Source organism: Nerophis lumbriciformis, linkage group LG11 (assembly GCF_033978685.3).
Source record: "Nerophis lumbriciformis linkage group LG11, RoL_Nlum_v2.1, whole genome shotgun sequence".
Classification (NCBI taxonomy): domain Eukaryota; kingdom Metazoa; phylum Chordata; class Actinopteri; order Syngnathiformes; family Syngnathidae; genus Nerophis; species Nerophis lumbriciformis.
Window position 1 is genome coordinate 16,683,459 of NC_084558.2, and position 14,101 is coordinate 16,697,559.

At 41.8% G+C, this 14,101-nt stretch overlaps 2 protein-coding genes across 8 annotated transcripts in view; one reads left to right on the forward strand and one right to left on the reverse strand.

Moving 5' to 3' along the window:
- Positions 1–14,101, reverse strand: part of itgb4 (integrin, beta 4) — a 60,761-nt gene that overhangs the window by 12,511 nt on the left and 34,149 nt on the right. For 4 of the 6 annotated variants that reach the window (XM_061967205.2, XM_061967204.2, XM_061967203.2 and 1 more), the window contains exons 21-33: positions 13,317–13,420; positions 13,183–13,241; positions 13,087–13,110; positions 12,810–12,958; positions 12,322–12,501; positions 9,694–9,842; positions 9,363–9,570; positions 6,132–6,449; positions 5,889–6,061; positions 5,626–5,806; positions 5,409–5,546; positions 2,158–2,340; positions 1,947–2,075 (exon numbers count right to left, since the gene is read on the reverse strand). In XM_061967205.2, coding sequence (XP_061823189.1) covers positions 1,947–2,075; positions 2,158–2,340; positions 5,409–5,546; positions 5,626–5,806; positions 5,889–6,061; positions 6,132–6,449; positions 9,363–9,570; positions 9,694–9,842; positions 12,322–12,501; positions 12,810–12,958; positions 13,087–13,110; positions 13,183–13,241; positions 13,317–13,420 — 1,995 coding nt within the window. The remainder of the gene's footprint in view (positions 1–1,946; positions 2,076–2,157; positions 2,341–5,408; positions 5,547–5,625; positions 5,807–5,888; positions 6,062–6,131; positions 6,450–9,362; positions 9,571–9,693; positions 9,843–12,321; positions 12,502–12,809; positions 12,959–13,086; positions 13,111–13,182; positions 13,242–13,316; positions 13,421–14,101) is intronic. The other 2 variants (XM_061967207.2, XM_061967206.2) reach the window with 1 other exon arrangement.
- LOC133610693 (uncharacterized) lies at positions 1,469–8,875 on the forward strand. Of its 2 annotated transcripts, none has more exons than XM_061967216.1 (2): positions 1,469–1,676; positions 6,832–8,875. In XM_061967216.1, exon 2 carries the CDS (start codon positions 6,880–6,882, stop codon positions 8,218–8,220), a length of 1,341 nt encoding a protein of 446 aa, XP_061823200.1. In that variant the 5' UTR covers positions 1,469–1,676; positions 6,832–6,879; the 3' UTR covers positions 8,221–8,875. The 2 variants fall into 2 exon arrangements, 1 of the variants encoding a protein (XP_061823200.1); XR_009815915.1 differs by lacking the exon at positions 1,469–1,676 and having other exon boundaries at positions 6,666–8,491; positions 8,573–8,875.

Below are 14,101 nucleotides of genomic sequence, written 5' to 3' on the forward strand. Positions count from 1 at the left end.
GGGGAGGAGTGAGCTTTGTGTCAAAAATGGAAGTTTACATGGGTTTCTCCATTATTTCCCCATTTGCGAGGGTCTTGGAACGTGACTCTCAGGGATAGCGGGAATTTGTTGTATTCCAGAATACCTCTCTGACAATTTCAATTCAATATGCAGATTTTTTTTTAAATAATACACTATTTTGATAAAGCCTGTGAATTTATTTCATTAGACTTCAATGTTTTACAGGCCAAAGACTCCTAAACTTACTTATATACGATGTATAAAATTGTGTTTTAAATTCAAATACTCCTAAAGGTACCTTGTTAAACTGGGGTTTCTAAGGTGGAGGGTTGTCTTATCTCTTTTATGCTTACGTTTATTTTTGTCATGTTACATTTTCTGATCCTAATAAAGTAGTTGCTATGAGAATAAACTCTCAGCCAATCGCAGGGAACCTGACAGAGCCTCGTGATCGGCATAGCAGTGATAGGGGCGGGTCGTACATATGAATAAACTGGGGCCATACCTAAAAGAGCTCCTCTGTGTTGCTAAAGGTCTGCACTTATGTGTTCTGTACCGTGTGTTGTATCAATGCTCATTTGTATTTTAAATACATTCACAACTGTGGAAACATTGCAGAGGGAATATTGAAAAAATATTTCTTTAAAGTCTAATCAACAAAAAATGTAAAGACTGTCGTCAATGAAAATTTAAAAGACCCCCTGTTGAATACCACTGCATTTTTGGAATGAACATTTGAAATAATTCAGATCTATTCAGAGGGTAACAGTATTATATGCATATAATAACAGTTGGTAGTCCTATCATTTAAAAAAAAATACTTATAAAAATTGGTATGAGATGGTAACTCTACTAAAACTGTTGCATAATGTTCTTGTTTAACATCCATGATGGTTAATTTGTTATAAAACACTATTTTTTCTGGTGAAAATACACTTTAAAACTACAACATGGCTGTATGGGGTTTCATAGAACTGAAATTGCTAATTCACAAAAAATTAAATGTAAAAAGTCAAGAAAGAGTGACGGCAAATAACACAATAGTTGCAAAAATGCTCCAGTAAGTAAACCAGTTCTATGAGGTGTTTTGTGCATTTGATCGTTGCAAAAAAAGGGGTGTCGTTGTTGAAAATGATCTGCATACACTCCTATGTGTTATCAGGTCTCCATTACAGCACGCACACTTACTTTTACAGTATGTACACTTAGAAGCTGCCACAAGACCACTACCTTCTTATTGGGATGTGAGAGGACAGCAGGGGCAGATTATAGGGGTTCCACCTCTGTTCATCAACTAACAGTGTTGCAGTCGATGCCAGTGCTCCTCTCTCAGCACTAGCCAGCTTGGTAGCCATGGAACAAAAAGTGACGCTCAAACGAAGGGATTACGCAAAATCTCAGCTCGGATTAGTAAGGGTAGAGGGACATTTTGGCTTGTTGGCTGCCTGTTGCTGCTCGGATGGAGTGCTCTTCACCTGGCACGGCTGTTTGAGCGAAGCTCGGGAGAGGGGCCTCATCTGTGCTCGCCTCTGTGTCTGTGCTCTGCCGACTGTAGGGGAAGACATCCACTCGCTTTTTCCATGACACCTTTCGGAGATCCAGGTTGGACCCCACCATCTTGACATAATTCCAGCCTTGCAAATTAGGGGTGGGGAGAAGCAAGCCAGTGGAGGATGGTAGGCACAAATGTTCAGTGGTTTGTGTCACTAATTTGTGTTAAAACACTTACAATTAGATTGTGGCTACGAGTGTTGGGCTTTTGCAAATAAGTGGTGACCCAATAACACATTATTATGCATAGTCCATCATGGACCACGGTGATAACACCAGAGGACATACTACATACTTATTTAGTCGATCACACATCTACTGGCCATATTCTTCTGTACAGAGCCACACAAGGACACCAAATAGTTTGTTTTTATGGTTTGAGCTCGAATACCCACCTTCACCAGAGACGCTGGGTGTCTTGGAGCCTGCGGGAGACTTCAGCACCTCGTTGCTGTACATCAGATAGCTGTCATATTCATCTCCCGCCTCTGCATCAACGATGGGGATGTCGGGAATAATGGGGACTAGAAAAACGGCATAAATTAGTCGAATTTTGGAACATAACCAAAAAAAAAAAAGGCTAAATTGTGCCAGATTGTGACTCACTGGACAGAGGTCTCACAGGTTGCGATGCTAAGTTAATGGTAGCGTCTCTGAAGGGGCCCCAGCCGACACTGTTCTTGGCACGGACCTTGTACTGATAGGTCTGGGCACTCACAAGATTCTCAATCAAGAGCATTCGCTTCTTTGGGTTGTCAATCTTCACCTTCTTAGCTGCACCCACTTGTTCTACGAAGAGAGGATTGAGATAGGACATTAAGACAAAACAACTAAAGACACTACGGTATGCGGACAAAAGCATTGGGACACCTAACGGAACTATAAATGATGTTTTTTTGCAATCAGCTTCAACTCTTTTTGGAGTGTCTTTCTACACAGTTTGAAATAAGGCCTTTTTTCCACCGCAGGAACCTTTACAGGAACTTTGTCATTTACCAAGGTAAATAAAGTGTTCCCACCAAAAACTACCCAAGTAGATTGAATTCTTCATAAACTATTTTTTTAGCAAGGTGGGACTTTTGGAAGTTCTCTGTCGACCACTGATTGGTTGAACACAGTTGGGGATCTACATCAACCTCAGTGGCTGGACTAGAGAGATTAAAAAAAAAAGATTTTGATTAAGAATCGTTCAATGTAAGAATCTCGATTCATTCGAAAATCAATTTTTTTTGACACCCCTACGATATATTATCTTTGTGCCGCATGGTGGTAGTGTTGTTGCGCTCAGTCAAGCACAAGAAGAGGGTGAGAAAACTCACAAGCATACAGAGAAAATAACATTAGAGATTAAAAATTAGATTAACACGATCAAAAAACATAACGTGCTAAAAGTTACTGTAATTAAAGAGGAACTGCACTTTTTGGGGAGAATTTTGCCTATCATTCACAATCATTATGAAAGACATGACGGATGCATTTATTTAATGCATTATAAATATTAAATAAACTTAAATAAAAGTCTGCTTACAGCGGAGCCAGTGAGAGCTCCACTATTCTGCCCATAAAATCCAATAAATAACTATTCAAAAAGCGCCAACAAACCTCTATTTACATTTTGTGACTTAAATATTAACTAAGTATTAGTGATATTGTTATTATAAGCGCTAACACAGACAAACAATTTATAGCGGCGCCGTGATCACTTCCATTTGACCCTATGTTTACACCATGGAGTGGTCTGCTGTTTCCTCGCTTCCTTGCTCCCTCTAAATTGATTCTAGATCATAAATTATGCCTCTCACATTAAAAGAAGATGGTTGAGAATATAATCCAACAAGTTGGGACACTTTGATAGCCATTTCATGACCTGGAATGACACGAAAAGCAAACGTGATGCGCTTTTGAAATTAATGCGCCGTGTATGCTTAAAATGATCAAAATACATAAATATTCAATGTTATCATAAATATGCCTGTTGCTACAATACATATATACTTCCATCATGTACTTTTGTATATTAAACCTTAATGGAGGTGTTTGGATGTTTTTTAGGGGGTTTATAGGCGTAATTGAACGGCCTCCACAGGCTCCATTGTAAACGGACTTTGATTAAATGTATTTAATATTTAGAATGCATTAAAAAAAATCCATCTGTCGTCATGTTTTTCGTAATGATTGTGAATGATAGGCAAAAAAAAAAAAAAAAAAAAGTGCAGTTCCCCTTTAAATAATCGCTATGAACACAATATTTTGACACCCCTAACTGTAATACTATTTCTCCTCTACAGGTAGATTTGGGGCCTGATTTACTCAGATCCAAATACCACGTGCTAGACAGCATGTGCAAAAAATAAAATATTGCTTGTGATCTACTATGACTGCGTGTGCAAAGCAGTGCAGACCGCCTTATTTAAATGAGGATTTTGCATGAATGCGTGGCTTTTACCACAGCGACGATACATTTCTGAACATTCATGTTATTGTGCACCTACCTGTGTGCGATGTGTTGAACCTGTAGCACTCAACTGTCAACTGTAACACATTTTCTAAATCGCAATCTAGACAAAATAAATATACAATATGTACACTGACACTTAATTCTGTGTGCGAGTCTGTAGATCGCATCACTAGCACATTCATGCTCCTGGAATGATTCAAACGCAAGAAAATGCGTTGGACATATATTATAATAATATATTTCCTACATAAAAAAAAACAACAACATTAAAACAAAAAAAAAACTTCGGCATACACCAAAACGCTTTAATTAAATTCATTTCAATCAGCATTCACACAATTACTTGTGATCTGACGCTATATAGAAAATAGAAGTAGACTAAAACTAACCTAACCATGTTGGGTCTGCTAATATGGTAAAGGAAAAACCTTGTTTTTGAACCAATGAACCACAGATGCCAAACCTGGCCTGCCACATCATTTCACGTGGCCTGCGAACGCGTGGTAATAATATGTGTCAATATAGTAACTTATATTTTCTTAATACAATTTTTCCATTTTGACATAAAATATATGTACTGCATGAAATTGCACACCTTTTCAACTTTAATTGTATCCAATATTGCAACAAATATTATATTATCATACTTTCCAAACATTTTTTAGTCAAAATAAAAATAAATACTTAAATATCTGCTTTACTTATGATTTCAGATAAAAATTGATTCTGTGAAACTGTATTTTATCGTAAATTTTGAGGTGGCTTTTGCACTATATTACTGTAAATTGAAAATACTACCACTGCTTTTTACAATAAAACTGAGCTGCCAGTTTTTTACCGTAAAATCTACACTTGTTTTTATGGTGTATCACTGTAAATGGAAAAACAGTACAATATTTTTTTTTGTGGTAAAAAAAATACTGGCAGTTCAGTTGCCAGAATTAAAAAACAGTGGTACTGTTTGTCCATGTTGTAAAAACCACTTTACATTTTAAAGTAAAAATCTGGCGAATAAGCTGAAATTGTTTTCCCGTGAAAAACAGTCGTACTGGTTTTAAATTTATTGCAATGTGTTGTAAGAAGGAAACACTGCATATTTTACAGTAAAATTTTGGTGACAAATTTGCCAGATTTTTTTTTACTGTAAAACTACAGATTTTTTTTTTACACTATACATAAAAAATATATAATAACCATATGCATAGGCAAATTCATATAATATTCACTGTTACAAGTGTCCCTCTGATGGCATCCATAACTGGGATGTGGCTCTCAATGAAAACAAGTTTGACACGCCTGCAATAAACTGTAGAATTTGGCCCCAAAAAATATCTCAGCCCAAAGGCTTTAATCCATAAAATGTACTCGCAGTGCATGTTTCCTAAGGTGGTTCTCTTACTCAGCTCGTCATCGATGGGGGTGTAGATGACCTCGTAAGCCGTGATGTTACCATTTGTCTCTGCAGGCTCAGCCCAACTGAGCTGTGTGACTGTTGGGCTGATTACATTGAAGGCCAGACGACCTGGTTCCCCCGGCACTGTAGGACGACACAAATTAGCCCACAGACGCTACAATAATACCCCTAAATCCCGAAGAGTTGAGTGAACAAATGTTACCATCTTCCAGAGTCTGACAGGTAACAATGTCTGTGTCATTGCCATCCCCCATTGCATTGTAGGCGGACACTCGCATCTCATAGTCACAGTAGGGATACAGGTTGGTCAGTTCCGCTTGAGGAGTCTTCACATCAATAACCTGGGCATTTTTCTCTGGGTCACCGTAGATCCAATACTTCACCTAAAATATGAAAACCAACACATTTCAGACAAAAACATTCAAATTAAGGGTTAAAGCTTGACTTGTGTTCATTTTGTCGCACCTTGTACCCCATGGGGTTACCAGGTGGTGGGTCCCAGTTGAGACGGATGCTTCTTGGTCCAATTGCTTTGGCCCTAGGGTTTGGTGGAGCATGAAGGCGGCCATCGGGCAAGGTACTGACTGGACTTGAAAAGCCTGATTGTTGCGTCTTGGACATCTCAGGAGACTTTGGACCTGCAGGAAGTAAAGAATCGTTCACACACATTTGAACTGTAAAACAAGACCAATTCCAGCTGGATCGTACCTCCTTCTACGACATTGACAATTGTGGTCTTCCTCTCTCCAATACTGCCATTGCTACTTGGGTCAAACAACTCCAACTGGAAGCTCTCTGGTTGAACCGTACCAGGGTGAGCTCTTGGGTCGATTACTATGTTCTTCTCTGTTTCTCCGGGACTGAACTTCAGTGGGCCGGATAGCTCAAAGCGTTGGGCTTTCTTGGTGCGCCATTTAACTGTGGCAAGGCTGTCTGGGTTACGAGTGCGGACCACAGGGATAGTGTAGGTTGGGGCGGACGTAGTGAAGTTCTGGGTGCCTCTTTTGAACATCATCACACTGGGCTCTGATTAATAGCAAGAAGACAAGGGAAAATAAGGAATAAGTGTCACGGCCAAGGCGCATTCCAATGCGTCCTCATCTGTGCCTCATGACGAGCGCACCGCGGGCAACGCCCACATGCGCTCTAGCTCCGCTGACAGCGCGCTCGGACATGCCCCTGCTCGCGCTGAGAGCAGCACGCCCATGCAGCTACAAGCCTGCAGACGATTGCCAATCTACACAGCAGGAATTGATGAGGGCGAGCTGCTTAAAGGACCAGTGGACCCAGGGATCCTTGCGGGAACTTAGTTCTCAAATGGTGTACCATAAGCGACAAGCTTTATGCGCTATTCTTGTTTCCTCTCCGTGGCTTGATTTGTCCCTTGTCTTCTCCCGTGTCCCCGCAGTACCCTCCGTCGCCTGGAAAGTGAGCTGTGCGTCTCACTTTTCCCTGGATGTTCCTTTGGACTCTGACTGCCTCCTTCGTTCCTCGACTCCTCGCTCGCCCCTGGATTCTGACGCCTCTCTCTCTGAGACTGACTTTAGCTCCGCCCCCAGGAACATTTTTTTTGTGTTTTTTCCTCCTCTTTTTTTGCCCCTCTCAGGATGTCTTTTTCTTTTACCTCCACCCTGGACAATTTTCTAGCCCTCCTCAACACTCCTTCAAGGGACTGTTTAACTCCAATATGGGGATGGAGGAATATACCTGTCGCCTGGACACCCTCCTCCTACCCTTAGTGACTGTTTCTCAGCCAGCAAGAAGCATCTGCCATCCGCTTTCGCAGGGGGGATTGTACTGGTGGCTGTGCTGGTGTGGTGGCGCAGCTGCACCCAGACAGGCTACCCCCTGCCAGACTAATTCCACCTGTCTTCCGCTTTTCCCAGCCGCAGCCACCAGCCCCCTGGCTAGCCTCCGAGCTAGCACCAGTTCCCAAGCTAGCCTCCGAGCTAGCACCATTTCCCAAGCTAGCCTCCGAGCTAGCACCAGCCCCCAGGCTAGCCTCCGAGCTAGCACCAGTCCCCAAGCTAGCCTCCGAGCTAGCACCAGTCCCCAGACTAGCCTCCGAGCTAGCACCAGTCCCCAGGGTAGCCCCCGCGTCTCCACCAGCTCCCAGGCTGGCCCCGACCTCTGCCCCTCGGCCAGCAGCGCCAACCTTTGCCCCTCTGCCAGCAGCGCCGACCTCTGCCCCTCGGCTGGCAGCACTGGCTTCAGCACCTCGGCCAACTCCTCAGCTGCCCTCCTCGTCTCCGGCGCCGATGACGTCTGCCGCTTCCATGCCGCTGATGACGTCTGCCGCTTCCACGCCGCCGATGACGTCCGCCGCTTCCACGCCGATGACGTCCGCTGCTTCCACGCCAATGACGTCCGCTGCTTCCACGCCGATGACGTCCGCTGCTTCCACGCCGCTGAGGTCCGCTGCTTCCACGCCGCCAATGTCCGCTGCTTCCACGACGGCGTCTTCCTGTTCCTCTTCGCCTCAGACGACAATGTGCCCTCCTCTTCGTGTCCGGCGGACCGTACCACGGCACCACCATCCTCTTCGTTTCCAGCGTCCCGCACCACGGCGCCACTCGCGTCCGCCTTCCCGACAGTCAAGAAGTCGACCGTTCCTTGGTCGTCCACCTCGCCGGCCGCAGCGGCGGTCTACTCGCCGCCGCCACCAGACTCGTCCCCGGTAGATTCGGGAACACTTGGGCCGGCGACCCACCACCAGTTCACCCCTCCGCCCTCCCTTGACTTTTGTTCTTGTTTTTTTGGGGGTTCGACTTCTAGGACATCTGTATGCTGTCCATAGGGGGGGACACTGTCACGGCCAGGGCGCATTCCAATGCGTCCTCATCTGTGCCTCATGACGAGCGCACCGCGGGCCACGCCCACATGCGCTCTAGCTCCGCTGACAGCGTGCTCGGACACGCCTCTGCTCACGCTGAGAGCAGCACTCCCACGCAGCTACAAGCCTGCAGACGATTGTCAATCTACACAGCAGGAATTGATGAAGGCGAGCTGCTTAAAGGACCAGTGGACCCAGGGATCCTTGCGGGAACTTAGTTCTCAAATGGTGTACCGTAAGCGACAAGCTTTATGCTCTATTCTTGTTTCCTTTCCATGGCTTGATTTGTCCCTTGTCTTCTCCCGTGTCCCCGCAGTACCCTCCGTCGCCTGGAAAGTGAGCTGTGCGTCTCACTTTTCCCTGGATCTCCCTCTGGACTCTGACTGCCTCCTTCGTTCCTCGACTCCTCGCTCGCCCCTGGATTCTGACGTCTCTCTCTCGCCTCGGATCATCTGCCTGCCCCATGGACTTCCGTGTTCTTTCGCTCTCACCAACATTTTGCGGTAAAACCCTCCAGTTAAATACTACACATAGTTTTACACCATACACACTCTTGGATCTAGTTCACACTCCATTTCCTTAGTTGATATTATTATCCATCTATCCATTTTCTACTGCTTATTCCCTTGTTTTATTATTATATATATGGTATATATATATATATATATATATATATATATATGTATATATACATATACATATATAATAAATTGTTGATCATTACTGCTCTCTGGTGTCAGTTGCCGTCATCTTCCCCCAGTAACCATAAAAATAAGGATAGGAAAGTGAGTAAAGTAAAAGCAATATATGCATAAGAAAAAAAAGGAAAAAAATTAAAACAATACAATTTAAATGTAAATCATAATAATATAAATAATAATAAATGTAAGTATTTAGATGAAATTATAAAATATGTGTATATGAAAATGTAAAAAAAAATACATTTAGATAAGAATATGTAAATACAATTGTGAAATTAAAATATAGATAATTAGATAAAGCAATAAATTATATGTATAAAAAAAAATACAAATACAAATTTGAACACAAATAGCATTTAAATTAAGAAATACAATAAAAAAAAATACAAGGCTCCCTTTTCTTACCTGGTACGTCGGCGATTGTGACAGTAGTTCTGGGATAGCGTCCAAGCTTGGCTCCCTGACGTGGGTTACTGAGGTCCATGATGAACTGTTTAGACTGTTTGTCATCCAAAAGGGCATCTTTCTCGCCCAGCTCCAGCAGACGAACAGGAACTATCTTCTGGGTCTCACCAGGACCATAGGTGAGGTCTCCATCCACAGACACATAGTCCTGAAATACATACAGGAGTTTTATGTTTTCGTCAAGTGGTATCTGCGTGCATTGTTTGAATATTTGAAACCATAATAAGTGTTAGGAGGAGGGACAAAGCCGAAATTAGCAAAGATGAGTCACCTTTTTATCCTTAGCTGTGTTATCTCGACTACGGTAGGAGACTTGCGTGCGTCCGTCCTCTATGATCTCCCTACTAATAGGGATGTTGGCCATACCATCTTGTCTGCTGTAGGTATATGCCGGCTGGAGGAAGGAGAACACACTGGTGGCTTTGGAGAGGACATAAAAGAAATCAGTTAGTGCTATCAATTACGGCTGAAACAATCAATTCATTTGATTAGAAAATAAATTTTGATTTATATTCTGATGCTTCAATTAATCGTTAATGAGTGTAACTAATAAATGATAAATAAATGGATTATACTTGTATAGCGCTTTTCTACCTTCAAGGTACTCAAAGCGCTTTGACAGTATTTCCACATTCACCCATTCACACACACATTCACACACTGATGGCGGGAGCTGCCATGCAAGGCGCTAACCAGCAGCCATCAGGAGCAAGGGGTGAAGTGTCTTGCCCAAGGACACAACGGACGTGAGTAGGATGGTAGAAGGTGGGGATTGAACCCCAGTAACCAGCAACCCTCAGATTGCTGGCACGGCCACTCTACCAACTTCGCCACGCCGTAATAGATAAAATCCAGACCTCACAGAGTGCCTGGAACTTTAAGTCAAAGACATAGTCTGTTTTGTGAGTGTGTGTGTGTGTGTGTGTGTGTGTGTGTGTGTGTGTGTGTGTGTGTGTGTGTGTGTGTGTGTGTGTGTGTGTGTGTGTGTGGACCGTGATGTGTGGCTGCGAATGTGTGGCTGCGAATAGCAGATATTTGTATTATTCTTTACAAGTTTTTAAGAATGCAGTGCACACATGTTAAACATGCAATTTCAACGATGCTGGTGTACATTTGTTAGAAACAATAATGAAGGTTTTGCCAAGCAGAAAAGTCTTTGTTTATTTCCAACGACGCATTGAGGTTATAAAAGGTATTTTATCTGGTTACTCGATCAATCGGAAAAACTAATCAATAGATTACTTGATTACTAAAAAAAATCAATAGCTGCCGCCCTGCAATTGATTATTCTTTAAATTGTTTTGATTAATGCACTCATTAAAAATGAAATTTCATGTTAATGAAGGGGAAAAAAATAAAGGGTTAGGCAATAAAAATTGTTTATTTCAAAATACGTATTGAGGTTATAAAAATCCGATTACTCGATTGATCAGACAGACTGATCAAAAAATTAATTACTAAAATATTCAATAGCTGCAGCCTTACAAACAATATATAATTTAACAACACGCTTTCTATTATTTTTATTAGTGATGTACGATACCACTGATTTTCTTTCCGATCCGATACAGAGTAAAATTCAGGCTAGTATCGGCGATACCTATCCAATACTTTGGGAAAATATACCCAATGTGTCTGGTAAAATTTAAAAAGTAGTGTATTTCAAACGTTGCTACTCTTGGGGAATCCTCTTCAAATAATATAAGATCAGAGGGAGAAACAAATGATGGCGTTATTCTGCACTGAATGCATTATCTCATTTACATTCTACTCTGTATGTCGTGTCTCCAAATAGCCTTCGATAAAAGGATAAATACAGTTGTTTTTTCAAATACTCAGTGACTCATTTTTATAGCAAGAAATGTTCTTAACTAAACAGTTTGCAATGGCTGTTTTATTGCAATTGCTATGCATAATAGAATGAAATCTATGAATTATTTAGGAAATTTTACCTGAATAAATCTAGGCTCTTTAGCGCCACCCTAGTGGCTCTCTGGAGCTTTTTAAAAAATGTATGAAAAATGGAAAAAGATGAGGGGAACATTTTTTATTTTTTGTTTTAATATGGTTTATGTAGGAGGACAAACATGACACAAACCTCCCAAATTGTTACAAAGCACACTGTTTATATTAAACATGCTTCACTGATTCGAGTATTTGGCGAGCGCCGTTTTGTCCTACTAATTTTGGCGGTTCTTGAACTCACTGTAGTTTGTTTACGTGTATAACTTTCTCCGACTTTCTAGGACGTATTTTATGCCACTTATTTTTCTGTCTCATTTTGTCCACCAAACCTTTAACGTTGTGCATGAAAGGTGAGTTTTGTTGATGTTATTGACTTGTGTGGAGTGCTAATCAGACATATTTGGTCACTGCATGACTGCAAGCTAATCAATGCTAACATGCTATTTAGGCTAGCTATATGTACATATTGCATAATTATGCCTCATTTGTAGCTATAGTTGAGGTCATTTAGTTTCCTTTAAGTCCTCTTAATTCAATTTATATCTCATGACACACTATCTGGATGTAATATGGCTTTTAATTTTTTGCGGCTCCAGACAGATTTGTTTTTGTATTTTTGGTCCAATATGGCTCTTTCAACATTTTGGGTTGCCGACCCCTGGTCTAGTGTCATATATACTGTTTATTATAAACATATTTTTTTCCCACCAATCACTTTTCATTTAGACGAGATCTCAATGATTTTATTACTTTACACTGTGTTCCTAATAATTATATACAATATCTGAAACAACTTAAGTATCAAAAGTATCGATATCTTGATATGAGGATGAATATTGAAGCATAAAGATTTAGCGGTATCGATATTTCAGTATTGATCCGCACATCACTATTTTTTAATGTGTCACTTGTCTGGTTTCAGCTGCTTTCTCACCACGCTCTTTGATGATGGTGATGTTCACCAAGCGTTTCCCAATTTTGGCAATGCCCAGTGGTACGTCCGTCGCCTCAACCAGCAGCTGCTTCTTGTCATCGTCCTCCTCCTTCACAAAGAGTGGCACATGAACATCCACTGACTCCACACCTTCTTGGAACTCGATAGCTCCTGCAGCCTCTGTGAAGACAAAGTAACCACCAACACAAATCATTGACAATCTAAAACTACTATTTTTTTGTCCACTTATTCCCTGACTGTGTAAACAATATTACAATTTATAAATGTTACAATATCAACACCACACACCAATATGGACAACAAAACAAAAAACACCCTGTCTTCATTATAATGTTTGGTAATTGATCCAAAGCATGCAGGCTGTTTCACCAAATTACACAATTATTATTAAAGTAGGTGCTGTTACTGTAGGCTACAATCATAACGTGGCTATAAATACAGTATTTTAAGGAAATCTAAATACAAACCTCTGTCTGTGGCTACTGTGTAGTAGCCAGGCAACACTTTGAGGTCCTGGAAGCGTCCAGACTGGACATTTTTTTCAGTGAGCCTGACAATATCAGGGTAGCTGCTGCGAGGAGCAGACAGGATGGTGTCCATGATGGTGTAGTCTTGCCTGTTGGACACCGGAGGGTCATGAGTTTGAGTTAGTGGTCCAGACCACAAAAACTTCATATATACAAATCATCACATGTACAGTTTCTCATGCCACTTCATAAGGATCTGTATTACAACGAACATTACCTTTTCCCAGCATTTCTCTGTGTTCTGTAATGAAAGTATATACAGGTGGTTGGTTATAGACACATGGCTTCATGAATGTGCAGTAATGCCTCTTACCTAAATGAGGTCTTCTGGATTTTCTGGGCCCCAGGAATTTGCTTGTAGACCTCATTAAGCTGAATGAAAACCAAACGTAGACCTCAGTGAGACTGTCATATGACAGAATGGAGAAAAAAAATATGCCATCTCACATTGTCTACTACTTCTTTACGAAGTTGTTCAGCATCTCTGGAGTCAGCACGAGACAAGTTTTCCGAAAACCTCCTGTTAAGCCGCAGGGAGACTGGATGCTGAACTGTGACGGAGAAAAGCATGATTAGAATCTCTTGATTTGACTGTTAAATGGTAAATGAGTTATACTTGTATAGCGCTTTTATACCTTTAAAAGACCCAAAACGCTTTGACACTATTTCCACATTAACCCGTTCACACACACATTCACACACTGATGGCGGGAGCTGCTATGCAAGGCGCTAACCACGACCCATCAGGAGCAAGGGTGAAGTGTCTTGCTCAAGGACACAACGGCGAGACTAGGTTGGTAGAAGCCGGGGATCGAACCAGTAACCCTCAGGTTGCTGGCACGGCCACTCTCCCAACCGCGCCACGCCGTCCCCAAACCGTCCTTGAAGGGGGATTGCACTATTTTTTGAGATGTTGCCATTCAATCACAATCCTTATGTGAGACAAGAACACACATGTCTTTCTTCTTTCTGTGTGTTCTAAATAGTACAAAAAACTGCTCGCACGAGGCGGTTAACAATGCAGTTAACAGGAAGTAATCTATTCCGCCTATAAAACCCTCTTTAAAAATATCCAAAAACCGCTACCAACGCTCAATGTACAAACGTACATGCCATGACCCGCATATTAACGAAGCTATAGTGACATTGTTACTGTAAGAGCTAACAGCGAGGAACTACTTTTCTGGCATAGTAGCACTGCGGCACTACCAGCCGCTGGTGAGAGTTAAGCT